Source organism: Acanthochromis polyacanthus, chromosome 11 (genome assembly GCF_021347895.1).
Source record: "Acanthochromis polyacanthus isolate Apoly-LR-REF ecotype Palm Island chromosome 11, KAUST_Apoly_ChrSc, whole genome shotgun sequence".
Classification (NCBI taxonomy): domain Eukaryota; kingdom Metazoa; phylum Chordata; class Actinopteri; family Pomacentridae; genus Acanthochromis; species Acanthochromis polyacanthus.
The window spans coordinates 10152341-10170185 of record NC_067123.1 but is presented as its reverse complement, the minus strand read 5'-3'; the positions used below and the strand labels follow the sequence as shown (position 1 = coordinate 10170185).

Genomic DNA, 17845 nt, shown 5'->3' with positions numbered 1-17845 from the left:
AATCTGCACTAACTAGTAGGGCTGTCAAAATTAGCATTTAACCCGGATTAATCCATCATCCTCATTAATCTGATTAAATATTTTGACGCAGTTAACCCATCTGCGGCGCAGAATTACTCTGGCAATGCATTTCGGGCAGTTTGTTCAAATAAACTTGCCGTTGTGTTGCCGGAAATGAAGAAGAAGATGAAGCAGCACAAGAAGAAGAAGAAGCAACTCCAAATGGAGGACGCTAAAAAGTGTGTTGGCCCTCTCGGTGAAAAATTTGACAATAAAAAAAACCAAGACGGAACAATAGACTGAAATACAATCATTTGCACACTCTGCAGGAAGGAGTTCTCTTTTCACAGAAGCACTTCCAGCCTAAAATATCACATCAACGTGAAACATGCATTCGTCAGGGATTCTGCGAGCACTTCGGCTAATGTGTCGCCCCGCTTGCGACAAACCACCCTCACGGAACATCGGGCCCTCAGTAAGTCTACTTCGGACAAATTGACTGACAAAATTGCGAGGTGGATTGCAAAAAACTGCAGACCTGTTAGTATCGTCGAGGACATGGGCTTTACTAAAGTTTTGCAAGTTGTCTCTCAAGACTCATTCTCCAGTGCTCCATCAAGAAGTACAATAATGACAAAAATTCGTGGACTCTATGAAACTGAAAAAGAAAAAAAGCACGAGGATTTAACTGTAGCCAAACATTTCGCCCTGACAGGAGACTATAGGACTTCTGTAAGTAACAGTAACTGTCTTGGTGTTAGGGCACGTCTGATTACTGCCGCATGGGAATTAAAGTCGTTCACATTAAGAGTAATGAAGACAGAAGAGCGTCACTTCGCAGAGACATGTGCTGAACTCTTCTTAAAAGTGGCACGCGAGTGCACTTTGCACTTTGCAAAAGGTGCAAAATCAAGCTTTAGCTGTGCTGGTAGGCAGATGTGTCTCACAACTTCGACAGTGCAAGGCTATCTGTTTCCCCTTGTAATTTTGATTTAAAGAGGCCATAAGTGGCGTGTGATAATACTAAATGCTACAAGTTATTCTAACAGTATCACAAGTAGTCAGCTATCTGTACTGTACTGGATTTATTTTTCAACGTTTTGCATTTTGAATTAAAATGTTAAAAAAAAAATATCACAAATACTAGTCTCAGTAGCTGGCTGAAAAAGTAACAGGGCCACATTAATGTGGATAAATGCTGTTTGAAAAGAACAGTTTATTGTTAACATGAACTTTGAAAGGTGTTGAATAAACACATTAAGTGCATATGTATTCCCTTCTTCTTTGAGTCTGTTTGCTCATACAAAATAAAACCCGATCAAGATAGATTAAAAATGAATGATGTTCAATCGTGATAATCGAAATTAATCCACAGCAACCTTTTGATTAATCAGATAAAAAAATTTTAATCGTTTGACAGCACTACTAAAAATTATTAATGTTGCAGGTTTTAGTTATATTTTGCAGATATGTTCACTAGTGAAAAAAATGCTGACATTGAACAGATTCTGTTAGATGTCAAAAAACTGATGTCACAGAGTTTTTAAATGTACGAAATATAATAATTCACAGCTGTTCCTGAGAGCAGTGCTGGTTGTAGTTGGTTGTCTGTCAGTCAAAAGACTGAGATGATGTTTGTGTCCATGTCAGCCAGCCTTAACAGTAAACCAATAGAATCTCTCTCTGTGTCACAGGTGTCCACATCCTACAGAGAATGCACGGCTGTGAATGGGATGATGAAACTGGAGAAATCAGGGGTTTTAAGCAATATGGATATGATGGTGAAGACTTCATAGCGCTGGACCTGCAGACACTGATATGGATCACTCCAAAACCACAGGCGTTCATCACCAAACTGAAATGGGACACAGAGGAAGTTAGACTAGAAAAAAATAAGTACTACTACACCCACATGTGCCCTGACTTGCTGAAGAATTATGTGCAGTACATGACGAGTTTTCTGCAGAGAACAGGTAGAATTAACACAACCTGAGATACACACAGTTCAGTACTCCATCTGTTTGTATCCACAGGAGCATCCAATAAAAAAATAAAACAATGCATAGATGAAGTAACACTCCAGCTGTCTCAGGTCAACTTGGTGTACCAAAAAAACAAAACAAAAAACAAAACCCCCCAAAAAAACCAGCATGTTAGCATGGCTGAAAGCATTCCAGCGACCATGCTTGATTTCTGGTGTGTGATGTTTGGCTCGGGGAAAAAAAGACAAGACTGCAATGCCAATCGATTTTGTCTGCCAACGGAATGAGGGAAACGCAGCTTTTGCGCTCAACCAAACCAGTATCACTAGACAATGGAAAGTAGAGTTGGGGCGGGTTGAGATCCAGCTGCAGGTTGAGTCCATAGTTTCACACGGAGTTCTGTACGCTGATATCAGGAGCATGGAGAACAGAGTTTTGAAGCAAAGAGAAGACATCCTCATTGATAAAGGACTTAACAAGAAACGTGCTCAGAGAGCGCAGCCAAGGCTGCTCAGTAGTTGTATGACAAACAATCTTTAATCTCATCTTGGTCCATCAGTAAAAAATACAGTCACTCAGAAACACAGAACTCTGAACAGCCTCACAACCTTCACCAGTCAGAGAGCAGCACACATATAAATAAACATGCTGAGAATCACTATAGCAACTGAGCCATCACAATGGAGAGGTAACAACACGGTGCTGCTAACTCAAAGAACCAATTACAACCGAGTTATAAAAACTTGCTAAAAAAAAATCTAAACTAAACAACTAAACACTGCAACCAAATTTAAAGACACGACAGCAAAACCATGTGACTAACAAAAGTAACTAAACCAGTGCCTCAAAGCACATGTTAGCAACAATAGTAATTTCTCAACAGCTACAGAAAACTAAAAACACAGGTAACTCCTCACCAAGTTAAGTTACACATTTTACAAAGAGCACAAGAGGCAAGAGTCGAGCTGCCTGTGTTAAATCTCAGCCACCTGGACTATGAGTTGGGCTGTGGATTTAAACCCTAGGTGTAATGATTGCAGCCGTTGGATTGGATGAAGGTGGAGGGAGCTGGGCAGTGGTCCAATCAGGCACAGGAGTAGGCGGGAAGAGGAACGAGCTTCAGGGCAGGTCTGAACTCCAGGCCAGTCATCAATGATTGGAGACAGAAGCTACTGAGCCAGGCATAATAGAAAGTCAGCACAAACCATCTTCTCACCTAGAACCCAAAAAGGATCCATCCATTCTCTATACACCACTTTATCCTCATTAGGGTCGTGGGGGGGCTGGAGCCTATCTCAGCTGACTCTGGCAAAGGCAGGGGACACCCTGGACAGGTCGCCAATCTGTCGCAAGGCTACATATACAGACAAACAATCACACTCACATTCGCATTCACACCTACAGGCAATTTAGAATAGTCAATTAACCTCATCATATTTTTGGACTGTGGGAGGAAGCCGGAGTACCCGGAGAAAACCCACGCATGTACAGGGAGAACATGCAAACTCCATGCAGAAAGATCCCACTCTGGGATTTGAACCAGGGTTCTTCTTGCTGCAAGGACGAAAGTGCAAACCACTATGCCACCCACAAAGGATCCACCTCATAAATAAAGCATACAGTCACACAACATATCCAGAGAAGTATACTACTACTACAATGAGAAAAATTAAAAATGTATGATGGTAAAAAGCGCTGCTAGTGCAAATGAAGCAAAACAGGAATGTTGGTAAAAAACTGTGAAGCATACGTATTGTATTAATTTTACCAATCAATGCAGCTGATTATTGATAATTGACAGCTGCCCATTACAGCAGTTATACTTCAGACTTCATGTAAACATGATATTGTATTGAAATGCATTCAAGTCTGACACTGTCCCATAATGCAGGTTCAAAGAGAGCCAACTTTGTAACACCGAAAACTCTGACTTCAGCCTCAACATACCTGCTAACCCACTGATCTCACTTCTTAGTAGAGCCCTCTGATCGGTCACGTTCAGTTAAGACTCATCAGTTTCTCTCTCCAGACCTTCCCTCAGTGTCTCTCCTCCAGAAGACTTCCTCTTCTCCGGTCACCTGCCACGCTACAGGTTTCTACCCCGACAGAGCCGACTTGTTCTGGAGGAAAGATGGAGAGGAGCTTCATGAGGACGTGGACAAAGGAGAGATCCTCCCCAACCATGATGGAACCTTCCAGATGAGTGTTGACCTGAACATCTCATCAATCGCTCCTGAAGACTGGAAGAAGTATGACTGTGTGTTTCAGATGTCTGATGTCAAAGACGACATCATCACCAAACTGGACAAATCAGTGATCAGAACCAATCAGGGTAAGGGAAGACGGTAACTTTCTGCCACTGTCTTGTTTTGAAACTGTTTCATGAACTTTGTGTTAATACACTGTAAAAATGTTTTTTTTTAATCCATAAAGACATTGGCATACTGTAACATTAAAAAACACTGTGAAAATAACAGCAAATATCATTTAAATAGTGATCTCTGTAGCTGATTTAAACTTAGTGCCATTGTGTTAAGAAAACGGAAAATTAAATTGTTGTAAAAGAATGAATTATTATGTTTAATTATTAGAATTACAAATTTTAAATTGTACAAATTGACATAATTATAGATGTTATAGAAGCTCCTCATTAAGTTATGTGGACATTATGACAGTTTCGTCTGTTTTTTCCCGTTCTTTTGTGTTTTTTGCGTCAACATGAATGTAAATTAGTCCTTTTAGATGTTATCCTCCTATTTTATTGTTTCTTATTTTATTACTATTTATTGTAATAATTTAACAAAAATAGGAAAACCTGTAGAATAACAGGTAAAAAAAGATGTTTTATTTTTCTGTCACAGCAATGTGTTGAAGAAATTACAGTTAAAAACTTAACATGTAATATTATTGTTATTATTATAACACTGTATTGGTTTGTTCAGCGACATTACTGTCCAACACACTGAATAACCTTCTGAAGGGTGAATGTTGTGTTTTGGTTCCAGTTTCTTCCTCACTGCATCCTGCTGTTATTGGAGCTGTTGTTGGACTCCTGCTGCTGTCAGTCGGCATCTCTGGGTTCTTCATCTGGAGAAAGAAGATCAGTGGTAAAGAATTTAATGAGATTTTTAAAATTATCAACCCAGATTCTTGAGAATACAGGTATTTGTGTTTTACTGTTTAATCCCAGAAGATTTGTTTTCCGTGTGAAAAATAAAGTATGCGTTTCTATTTCCTTATTATTATTTTCCATGTGTTTGTCATTCAAGTCCAGCCCTGTTGTTCATTTGAAGCCTCTTTATGTCAAATGATGCTGTTTTATGTTTCATTCTTCCTGTAGCTTAAGATTCATCACATTTCATGAGCCAAAGATGCAGCTGCTAATAGAGAAACCACTGATTCCACCTCAGACCACAAAACTTTATTTTTACTAAAAATGTTCAGAATTACAAAATACAATTTGTTCTAAATGAGCTTTAACACTGAAGTTTCACTGCATCAGTTCATACCTACATTTTTTGTGTTGTATCAGTAAGAGATAATAAAGTCAGAATTATCATTTAACTTTTTTCTTTCTGTTTGCCTCCACAGGATTGGAGATTAGAAGAGGATACAATCCTACCAGAGAGACATAAGTTTGCTGCACAGCTGTTTCTGCAGACCGTCAGTGGAGAGGTTCCAGAAATAAGATCAGAGTCAGTCATCATGTTCTGTCTTTGATACTAATTAATAATAATTCTAATAATAATTTAGTTTTATTGGCATTAGCCAGCACACTAATGAAGACTGTTCTCTAAACTGCACTAAGTGTTTAACTTTCTTTACTACCAAAGTTTTAATTGTAGTTACAGATGCAAATGTATCAGTTTGTTCCAGCAGACCTGATGCTGCTGTGGAACAAATATTCAGAAGTTTCAGTATGTAGAAGTCTTGGATGTGTGTTTTTTGTGTTGTTGTTGTTTATTCTACATCATTCAGATATCACCAGCACATTTAAACCTACTGATGTGCTTCAAAAATGATGCACTTTCTTTGAACTGTTGTTATATACGTTCTATTTAGTTACTTTTATTTAACTTTTTTTTATTGTTTGTAAGAACTGTGTGTGTGTGAGCATGAGTGTGTGTGTAAATAAATACAACCCTCATGAAAAAGAAGGGTTTCAAAGGTCATTTAATTTTGGAGATAATATTCTGTGTTGTTATTTTCAGTGTGATATTCTAACATTTTAGACGTCTGTGTGAGCTCATTTCACTGACTATAAATTTAAAGTCAAAAGAAGGTTAGTCAGTAGAGTCCAAGCTTGTATGTCATAAAATTGAACTCTTTCATTCAGACTATGTTCTAAAAACACAGTTTTCAGTTATTTTGGCTGATTTGCTCTGGTTGAATTTGTGATTTTTTTTTTGAACTCATTAAATGATAATGAGTTGCTATAAAGTGGAGCTAATAGAGGAGTCATGTAAACACCTTGATGTAACCATCCAGAAAGAATCACATCATTTGTGTGCAATAATTCTTTCAAGATAACGTTTTATATAATTTTTTGTTTCATTCTCTTTTTTTTTTTTTTTTTTTGCTCAATTGTAGCATTTTAGTAAGTGTTTTGTTTAATAAACTTGCTGGTCAGTTGGATTAAATTTGTGCAGTAAGAACATTTTATTTGAGGTGACGTCACATAGAAGCATAGAGAGTCTTAACAACCCTGATTGCCGCTCTTGAATGCATCCTTGTCTCTTGTATTGAAACATCCCCACCTCCACTTCTTCCTTTTAGTAATCGGTGTTTACAGATGATGAGACGCTATAGAAGAACAGAAATATTTATGTAGAGCAGCGACTGTATAACTGGATATGAATTCTTAGAAACTCAGACCAGGAAAAAACACTTTCTGACACAAACACAGGAGCTTCCAGGTGTCCTATCCTATTCAGTGTTTAGTCTGCTTATACACATTTCAAAGATACACAGCGGTTTATATGAGCATAAAGTTTGAGCTGCACCAACCTGCAGAGGAGTAAAATATTCATACAAATGTGGACGTCCTGCTGCTGTTCTGCCTTTTATCTATTATTCTTGCTGTTTGATCATTTTGCTTTAATTCTTCTTTTAAGTGGAGCTGATGTCCTGTTAAGCCCTGTGACAGACTGGTGACCTGTCCAGGGTGTCCCCTGCCTTCGCCCGAGTCAGCTGGGATAGGCTCCAGCACCCCCCACGACCCTAGTGAGGATAAAGCGATGTATAGAGGATGGATGGATGGATGATGTCCTGTTAGAGACGAGTCACTGAGGTCCATTTACTGTTTGGTTTAAACACAATAACTCATGCAGGTGATGTTCTGCTTTACTCTGAATGTGATGCACAAACTGTCTGACAGCTGGAATCAGTTTCTTTTGTTTGGAAACTGTCTTCATTTTCATTTTGAAACGGTGTATTTATTTATTCATATAAACTTTTGTAATGAGAGATTAACAACGGCAACTCATTCTAAAGCCACTTAACTATTCATCTTTTTTGTTTCTGTTAAAAGTCAGTTGTTTTACCTGCCAGTGAACAACACATTTACTTCGTCTTAACTGCTCCCTGCTTGTCTGTGTTTTCTTGGATCAAGTCTTGAGGTGTTTTTGCTGATTTTCCTTCAGACTCCTCCTCATATATTATGCAACCTGACACCTCCAGTCAAACGTGTTTTATTCACTATTTCCTTGTGATCGTCTCAGCTGATAAGACGCACTCTTTGATTTTGCTTTCAGATTTTATTACAGCTTTCCATGTTTGGGTTTATCATTGGATTTGTTTCAGACACCCCTCAGCAGCAGTCACTCAACCACCACAAAGACGATGGAGCTCATTTTACTGCTCGTTTTATTTCCCGTCACACTTTCAGGTAAGAAGTTTTAAGAGTTTTAAACATGCAGAGTCTTGTAGAAACTGATGTGTTTGATAAGAGTGTGTAGCTTGTGTTACAGGTTTAGCATTCTGACACAACTAAAAGGAAGTGCAATCCAAACAGACAGAGTGCCTTGCAAAAGTATTCACACCAGTTTTTTTTTTAATCTTTAACGACACAAATAACGTTTCTTCCACTTCACTAATATATTCACTACTTTGTGTTGGACTGTCACATAAAATCACAAAATACATTTAAGTTTGTAACGTGATAAAATGTGGAAAAGTTCAAGGGATGTGAATACGTTTGCAAGGAGCTATATTTGTTTTTTTATGTTTTGAATTTCAAATAGAATGTTTTTCTCATTTTAAAGCAGTAGTCTACAAATGTCTCTATAGTTTATTCTGAATGTTGTTGTTGTGTTTAACTTTATTTTTTGTTGAAAGGAATAATATGTGGCAAAAATGTAGACTGATTTAAGAAACAGGACAAAGAGGAGTAAATAAGGGTCCCTGTGGTGGACTGGAATCATCTTGTTTTGATGGTAACCAGTTCAGATTTGGCTATAGATATATACTCACTGGCCACTTTATTAGGTACACCTGTTCAACTGCTCATTAACACAATTATCTAATTAGACAATCACATGGCAACAACTCAATGCTTTCAGGCTGGTAGACGTGGTCAAGAGCACTGCTTAGCACTGTCCCCTCACAGCTAGAAGATCCCCGGTTCGTGTCCTGATCTGGGATCTTTCTGTGAGCAGTTTGCATGTTCTCTCTGTGTGGGTTTTCTTTGGGTTCTACAGCTTCCTCACACAGTCAAAAACATGCTGAGGTTAACTATTGATTCTAAATTGTCTGTAGGTGTGAATGTGCTGTGTTGTTGCTCAGTCTGTGTTGCCCTCTGATAGACTGGTTGTCTGTCACTCTAAGTCAGCTGGGATAAGCTCCTCTAAGTACTCTGAATTTCAGGACCATCACCCAAAATCTCCTGATAACAACCTATAAGTTCTCTGAGGCGTTTCTGTTGTTTTTGCTCTTCTGACATTACATTCATAACAACCTTTGCATTTCTTTGATCAGACTGATGAGGAAGTGAAAACGTATGAACATTTCTTTTAATAGACTGCCCTAAAACCTGAAACTTTTTCTTGTCTTCCAGTGGAACACTCCCTGATTTTTGACGTTACACTATCACCTGGACACCAAACTTTCCCAGAGTTTCTGGCTGTTTCTAAGGTTGACGGCGTGCAAGTGACTTCCTGTGACAGCAACAATAAAGCAGTAGAACCCAGGCAGGTCTGGGTCAAAAAGTTATTGGACAGTGAACCTCAGCACCTCCAACTGGAAGTTCAGTCCTGCCTGGACGCCTCTCAGGATTCAACAGTATATACTGAAGACTTTAAACAGCACTTTAACGTAACTACAGGTATAGTTAATATCTTTTCATTTTTATGAAGATTGTTTCTCCTTCAGTTTTCACACTATTTCATTGCAATCTCTGTCTCCCTCCCAGAGGTTTGTTTTTTTCAGGTGATTTCCGGCTGTGAATTGGACAATGAGACAGGAGAAGTTAGTGGATATAATCAGTTTGGTTACGATGGAGAAGAATTCATGTCACTTGACTTGAAGACACTGGCATGGCAGTACACAGAGAGGGCCGTCAGCTTAAAGCAAAAGTGGGACAGAGACAAAGCTCGATTACTCTTAAGTAATAATTTCTTCAAAAACATTTGTCCTCAGTGGTTGAAGAAGTATTTGGACTATGGGAGGAGATTCTTGCAGAGAAAAGGTAGAATCAGCTCCTGTGTGGTTGTGATGTGTTCATCATTCCTTATTTCTTCCTCCTGTTTTCATTTTTGGGTTTCATTGTCTCTCTCTCCCCAGATCTTCCCTCAGTGTCTCTCCTCCAGAAGACTTCCTCCTCTCCGGTCACCTGCCACGCTACAGGTTTCTACCCCAACAGAGCCGACTTGTTCTGGAGGAAAGATGGAGAGGAGCTTCATGAGGACGTGGACAAAGGAGAGATCCTCCCCAACCATGATGGAACCTTCCAGATGAGTGTTGACCTGAACATCTCATCAATCGCTCCTGAAGACTGGAAGAAGTACGACTGTATGTTTCAGATGTCTGGTGTCAAAGACGACATCATCACCAAACTGGACAAATCAGTGATCAGGACTAACTGGGGTAAGTTGGTCAGAACAGTGGAGTCTGGAAATGAAACATATTTATCCTCATTCTGCAATAGAGATGAAATCTGAGGGTTGTGTTTTGGTTCCAGTTCCTCCATCAGGGTTTCCTGCTGGTGCTGTCATTGGAGTAGTTGTAGGTCTGCTGCTGCTGTTGCTCTGCATCGCTGGACTCTTCATGTGGAGAAAGAAGACTAATGGTACACAGTAACACAAGAACAGCTGTCACATTCAAAGCAGAAATCTGTGAAATTTCTTCACAGCAAATTATAGAACCATCATTTTAATTACAGTCATCTCTCATCTTTATTTCAGGGTTCAGACCTGCTAACAGTAAGATTTTCTGATATTTACTGTAAATTTATAATCAGTCTGATCTTTGCAGTCTTGTCTGTTGGGTTTTAAACTAAGATTTTGTTTTGTTTTTAGCCTCAGATTCTGGAGACAGACATTCAGATCCTATCTGATCACAGTGAGTACATCCTTGTTTCATCTATGCATTGCAGATATAAATGAACCTAAAAACACTCAACAGTATACTGAGATAATATTTGCTCTTCTGTAAACACCAGCCTATTACTGCTTTTAATTGATAGTATCCAATACTTAGTAATGTATAATGAATTCTACTAAGCATCTGACCAGTTATTTAACTTGTTCATTTCTTAATCTGTCCTGACAGACTCTCAGAGAAGATTGAAGGAGGAGAGTAAACTCCAGTGAAGTTGGGATTCTGTCAAAACCTTTATTTGTCTTACAGCGTATTTGATTCTGTTTGCAATTATTAAGCCTCTATAACTAACCCAAATTGGAAACAAACCATGTGGACACTTTAAATGTTTAGTGTCTTATCCATCATGGAAAACTATCAGAGAGGTGTCTGATTGGTTCTACGTTCTCCAGCAGAACAAGGAATGAAGAACAATCTTCAATAAACAAGTGTCTTGAGCCAGAACCAGCAAGAAGAACAAGGAACCTCCATCAGATGATGGAGCCTCTACAGAATCACAGTCATCAGAGACTGAAACATGAGGACAGAAATAAGAACAGAGCTGCAACATTCTCCATTTCTGCAACTTATAAATCTATATTATTGATAAGCTGCTGATTATTACTGAATTCAAACAGTTAATCTACAAACAGCTTTTCTTGTTCAAACATCTGATCTCAGCAACTCACTCTAAATGTTAATAACTCATAGTTTTACTCACAATGTAACTCTGGAACAGAAACAACATATAGCTGTTACTTTATGGTCATAATTCTACACAGAGGAACACTATAGCCACAGATAGAAGAGCAACTTTATATGATTACTGTCACAGTTTGAACACATTCTGCATGTCTGTAATAGACTGCTTCTTCTGCTCAAGGATAAATATCTATGAAGGATGTGTTAGCCAAAGGTCCTATGTGTCTGCTGTATGTGGGACGTCTCTCCACAAACCCTGTGTAGCTCTGTGTTGTTTCTTGGTGTATCTGGGTGCAGGTTGTCATGCAGAGAGAAGATTATCAGCCAGCAGGGGTCGTAGTTGTGATGAGAATGGTTTGAAATGTTGCCAGTTGTTCATGCACAGACAACTTTCAACAACAGTAAAAAGCAAAAAAACAAGAAGAATACTTAGTGAAACATGGCGCCCTCTGCAGAACAATCGTTAACAACGGTGTCTTGGAAAGGACAGCTTGTATTGCTTGGCACAGCACAACAGACATACAGTGCTACAGCGCCACCTCGTGGTGTGTTTTAATTACTGTCTTACATACGGTTTACAGATTATAAACAATGTCTACTTGCTGGCCATCACTCCAAACACACATCGGTGTCATGTTAGCTGCTGTTGTATTTTTGGTAGTTTTCTGTCTTTTTCTTTCTCATTTATGTCTCCTGTTCAGTTTTTTGCTGTGCTCTGCCTCTAACACCTCATACTAAATCATTAACTCCAACCCACAGGTTCTTCCACAGATTCTTCAAATATAGATTCCCCGTATGGCATAAAGCTGTACAGTGTCTTGACGGTTAGCACTGTCCCCTCACAGCTAGAAGATCCCTGCTTCGTGTCCCGGCCTGAGCATGGGATCTTTCTGCTTAGAGTTTGCATGTTCTCTTGTGCATGTGTGGGTTTTCTCTGGGTTCTCCAGTTTCCTCCCACAGTCCAGAAACATGCTGAGGTTAATTCATAATTCTAAATTGCCCGTAGGTGTGAATTTAGATGCTTGACTCAAGCCAATCTGCAGTTAGAACAAAGTGTATGAAGAAAATAAAACCTGGTTGGAATTCTTATGTTGCTGAATTTTATGTAAAGGCACGTGAGGCATTCAGAGATTGGAGGCTGGCAGGTAAACCAAGGTATGGACCATTCTTTGAGAACAAAGGGGTCACTAATGCCCAATATAAGTATACTATTCGTTACATTAGAAAAAATGAGGAGGCAATGAAAGCAGACTCTATGGCCAGAAAATTACAGTCTAACAAGCTGTTCGAATTTTGGAAAGAAGATAGGTATCTTTGCCATGTGTTGTAGATGGTGTTTCTGGCTCCGACAATATTCTGGAACTGTGGAAGCAACACTATAGTGGTTTATTTAATTGTGTGCGGAGTGACTCTTTTATGGTCCATAATGTTGATAGCTTTGATGTAATCCGGTGTCATGATGTGGTGAAAGCTATTTCTAAACTCTCAGAAAATAAAGCCACAGGTGTAGATGGTGTTTCAGCTGAGCACCTAAAGTTTGCAGATGAAAAATTGGCTCCCCTGCTCTCAATGTGCAGCTTGTTTGTTACAGCTTGTTTGGTTCATGGGATGCTGCCTGACTCAGTGTTATCGGTCCTGATGGTTCCTGTAATTAAAAATAGAGCTGGAAAGATCAGTAGTTCTGATAATTACAGACCAATAGCCTTGGCCAGTATTGTGTCTAAAACTGTTGAAAGTATCTTGTTAGACAAGATTTCTCAGACGATTTCCTTTTCAGATAGCCAGTTTGGTTTTAAAGCAAAGCTTGGCACAGATATGTGTATATATGCTCTTAAAGAAATTGTAGCCAAATATAAGAATCAGAACTCCTCTGTTTTTATCTGTTTTTTAGATGCTTCCAAAGCTTTTGATCGAGTGAATCATCGGAAATTATTTATGAAATTGATACAGAAGGGTGTTCCTAAGTATATTGTCCGGTTACTGGTTTATTGGTATGCTCGGCAAGCAATTTATGTAAAGTGGGGAAATAGAGTGTCTTCCCCATTTAAGGTGAGCAATGGGGTGAGGCAGGGAGGAATCTTATCCCCTATTTTGTTCAACTTGTATTTAGATGACCTCTCAACACGACTTAAGGCCTGTAACACTGGTTGTATGGCTGGCAGTGTTCTAATAAATCATCTAATGTATGCAGACGATCTTGTCGTGTTCAGTCCAAGCACTGCTGGGCTGCAACAGTTACTTAAGGTTTGTTCATATTATGGTATCAAGCATGATATCCAGTATAATGCACAAAAAAGTATGGTTATGATATGTAGGACAAGAGAGGATAAAAGAGTCAATTTTCCGAATTTTTATTTGTCAAATAATGTGCTGAAAGTAACAAACAAAATAAAACCTCTTGGTCACATTGTCACAGAGGATTTGTCTGATGATGATGACATAAATAGACAATGTAGAACATTGTATGCTCAAGCAAATACACTGGCACGAAAATTTGGTTCTTGCACTGGCAAAGTTAAGATAATGTTGTTTAAATCATATATCACGCCTTTGTACACTGCTCACCTTTGGAATAAGTAAGAAAGGAACATTACAAAGACTGCAGGTGGCCTACAATGACGCCTTGCGTGTTCTTCTTAGGAGACCAAGATGGGCTCGTGCGAGTGAGATGTTTGTCTCAGCCGGAATTAACAATCTGCAAGTTGCACTGCGTAAGATGATGTACAGTTTTATTTGTAGACTGAATATCTCAAATAATGAAGTGATTGTCTCACTGGTGAATATTGGCTGGAGTGCCACTCGCTGTCAGTCTGGGATGTGGAAGCACTGGTACAGCTGTCTCTTTAAAGGGACGTTTTAACTGTCTTTGATTGTATCTTTTCTGTGTCTTGTTGTGTCCTTGTTTTTATGGTGTTTGTATTTGGACCCAGTGTCTGGAATAAAGCTGAATTGAAAAAAAAAAATAGATGTGATTGTTTGTCTCTGTAGCCCTGTGATAGACTGGTGACCTGACCAGGTGTCTCCTGCCTTCACCCTAAGTAGCTGGGATAGACTCCAGCCCCCCATGACCCTGATGAGGATTAAATGGTGAAAAGATGATGGATGGATGCATGGATGATGTAGAGGCTTATCTATGTTTAAAAAAAAGTTTCCTTGTGTTTTCTGGTTTGGTGATCTCCTTTTGTATGTATCTATTGTTTTTCAAAATGTTTTCCTGCATATTAAATGTTTGGATGATGTTTGTTCCTGTTTATCCAAAGTTGTTGAAATCAGTCCACTGGACTTTAAGAAAGTTACCTTTGTTCCCGTTTCTATTTTTTTAATGTATTTATTTTTTGGCCTTTTGTCTGCTTCCTCAGTTGTATTGGTTCTATGCAGAGAGATCACCTGTTTGTTACCTTTGGCTCATTGTTATATTTTCATCTAATTTCCCATGTGCAGCTTTCAGGTCAAAATGAGACCAGTGTACCAGTTTGCAAACTATGATTTCATTACCATAAATTAATAGGATAAGATTTCATTAATTGCACAGTGAGGAAATCTGCAGTGTTATAGCAGCAAAGAGGAAAGTTTAATGTGTAGAGAACACTGTAAAATGAAAATGAATAAAAAAACACACAAGTACTGATTCTTTCATGTGTGGATATTAAAAAAAAGAAGCACTGAAGAGGAAATAACAATATTACACATATCAATGATATAGAACAGATTTCTCCCTAAGTAGAAATATTAATACTAGAAATGCAAATATGGCATTGACTCCTCTATATGTAGAAAACCTAATAACAGAGTTCTTAAATTAGTAAAATATGTCATTTTCTTCATGTTTGGTTAACTTAGAGGCTTTAAAGTTAACAGTTAAAACCACCAAATGTGTACAGATGGAGGAATAAAGGTTGAACACATTTCCGGTACATTGACTGCCAGTAAATATTTTTGCATTAACCGTCAGTAAACATTTAAATATTATAAAACACACATAAATGTAATACTGGGACATGAAAACGTTGTTTACTGATATTGGGAGTCTCCCACATGTGATGGAATGAACCATGTTTCCTGACCAGAGGGGGGTGTTCATCATCCAGCGTTTAATCCTGGGGAAAACAGTTCACATGAAGAAAGAATATCTTGTTCATATTATAAAAAACAAGCAGTTTGGAGAATTTTACCATCTGAAAATAGGCTTAAACTTTAAACTTTAAGCCCAGATCACTGCGGGTTCAGAGGGAACTTCCCCCTAAAGTGCACCACTCAAGATCTGTGAATAAATACACAGAAGGAGCTCAGCAGTCAGCTGTAGATTAGAACTAAAACAAGATGATTCAGTTCGTTGTCGTTGTTTTTACTCTGTTTTTGCCCCTAGCATTTTCAGATAAGATCTAATTTCTGTCTTTAAAACTGTCTCTATTACCACTAACAGAAAACCGTTAGTCGTAATTTCACTTTCACAAATTAAAAAATAAAACCTCTTAAAACTGTATTAAACTCCATTAAACATCAGTTCTACTGTTATACTGACAGAGTTCTCAGAGTTACTGAGTGGAGTCACAATGCTGTTTAGCATTTTAGCGGATTTTAAGCGCTCGTTGGATTCTAAAATGATTTCTTGCACTGTGACCCGTTATTTTACAAACGTCATTTTGCGTTATTAGCCACTCTTTATTTGTGATCGTCTGCCAAATTCTCACTACTGTCCGTGGGAGCAGATAAACTAATGTCTACACTAAATGTTCTTGTCATTATGCCATAAAATATATCAACAATGTCCATCTTCACTTCCTCATTTAAAACAGCATCAGTCCTCATCACTATGGAAGTGAATGTGACTCAAAACTCAAATTCAAAAGCATTAGCAGAAATGCTTTTGCATTTCAAAGTCATGGCTGCACTTTTTGACTCAAAACTAAAATGAAAAAGCAATATTCCCAAAATGCAATTTCATTTTCTTCTTCAACACTGCTCATTCTGTGACGAAATGAAAAAGCAAAAGCAAACTCAGAAATGCTTTCTCATTTTCAAAACATTCACCAGCAAAAAGGTAACAAAATTCAATTTGAAATGTCAAATTCGAAAATGCAAAAGCATTAGCAGAAATGCTTTTGCATTTCAAAGTCATTGCTGCACTATTTGACTCAAAATGAAATGAAAAAGCAATATTCCAAAATGCAATTTCATTTTCTTCTTCAACACTGCTCATTCTGTGACGAAATGAAAAAGCAAAAGCAAACTCAGAAATGCTTTGCATTTTCGTGTTTCCCGCAAAAAAGTTGTCTCTGTAGAGTTGAATTTGTAAATACATTTTATCATAATCGAGCCTTAGAGCATTAACTGTGTGTGCATAGTGTTTACATGACTATTTTTATAGAATACCACTCACTCCACTTCTATCTGCACATATCTCTCTCTCTCTCTCTCCCTAGTCTCCACAGTATATTTCCACTCTTTCAGCTAGCACACCCCCTTGTGTAACTCGAGCTATTTCTTATCTTATGCTATGTTGTCATCTCTGCTTGTGTATAAAATAAACTTCGTATGGGAGCAGTCTTTGTAGCTCGCACTAACGTGTCTTGTTACACTGTGCTGTGTTACCCTTGCAAGTTAAAAAGTTACAGTCTCCGTGTCTTTCTGGTTCGGTGAATATCTTCCTATGTTATGTGGGAGCTCTCAGCGGAGCTTCTCTCTGACAGTCTCATAATTCAAATGCAAATGCATTCTCAAGTGGCGCAGGAAAGTGATGTCACGGATCCCCCCTCGTTCTGGCCCCTTCTGCATTTTACGGCATTTTAAACAATGCCGGTTCATTGCGCTGCATTTAATTGCACATTACGTCGAACGTTGGAGGCAAGGAAACTTGGAATAACTTTCCATAGGTAAGAATTTCTTTTAGTTCTTTTTTTCATTGTTAAATCTTGTTCAGAGTCTATGAGAGCTAACCAGTTAGCCGCTAGCAAACACTAACGCAAGCTAACAGCTGGACAACCAAACACCAGACGATTATTAGTAGCTGTAGTATAGCTGTACAAGCAGTAGTAGTAGTAATACTAAAAGTACACGCAGCAGTAATAGTAATACCAAAAGTTCAAGCAGCAGTAGTAGTATAAATAGCCGTTAGAGTGGTAGAAGTGTCAGCATTTGTAATAGTATTACAAGTTGTAGTAGCAGTGACAGTATCAGCAGCAGTAGTTGGTGTATTACTACTACTACTAGTAGTCGCATTACTATTAATACCACCAATACTACCAATAGTAGTTATAAAGCCTAACTCATATATATCCAGATTAGCATCTATGTTCTTCCTCCAAACCCATTTTATGATTGGGATTTCAGGCAATTCTTTAGGACTGCTCTCACATAATTGAAATGTTACTAAACAATGTTATACTGATCAAATTAAATAACTTTGGTCTCCAGAATATTGGCTACTTCTGTTCTTTGTCCTTAATTTAGTAGCATGATTTATTTTTAGATATGCTGTTGTGTACAGACATACTTTTTTTGTCTATTGTTTTTACTCCATGTAGGTTTCCCAAAGACCTTTGGGCTGAGGAGAAAGTAGGAAGCAGCTTTGAGGAGAGTGGGGTTTG

At 38.3% G+C, this 17845-nt stretch overlaps 3 protein-coding genes across 12 annotated transcripts in view; 2 read left to right on the top strand and 1 right to left on the bottom strand.

Moving 5' to 3' along the window:
- The window catches only part of LOC110947454 (BOLA class I histocompatibility antigen, alpha chain BL3-7-like), a 349371-nt gene that overhangs the window by 30418 nt on the left and 301108 nt on the right, over positions 1-17845 (bottom strand). The gene's annotated exons all lie outside the window — the stretch shown is intronic.
- Positions 1-17845, top strand: part of LOC110946460 (major histocompatibility complex class I-related gene protein-like) — a 204188-nt gene that overhangs the window by 6381 nt on the left and 179962 nt on the right. Inside the window, exon 4 of the mRNA XM_051956046.1 lies at positions 1695-1781. Coding sequence (XP_051812006.1) covers positions 1695-1781 — 87 coding nt within the window. The remainder of the gene's footprint in view (positions 1-1694; positions 1782-17845) is intronic.
- LOC110969857 (major histocompatibility complex class I-related gene protein-like) overlaps positions 1-17845 on the top strand; it is a 273081-nt gene that overhangs the window by 101944 nt on the left and 153292 nt on the right. For 2 of the 10 annotated variants that reach the window (XM_051956041.1, XM_051956035.1), the window contains exons 1-6: positions 7247-7312; positions 7785-7869; positions 9037-9303; positions 9391-9666; positions 9762-10064; positions 10159-10266. In XM_051956041.1, the coding sequence (XP_051812001.1) occupies positions 7307-7312; positions 7785-7869; positions 9037-9303; positions 9391-9666; positions 9762-10064; positions 10159-10266 (1045 nt within the window). In that variant the 5' untranslated portion in view covers positions 7247-7306. The other 8 variants (XM_051956034.1, XM_051956036.1, XM_051956039.1 and 5 more) reach the window with 8 other exon arrangements.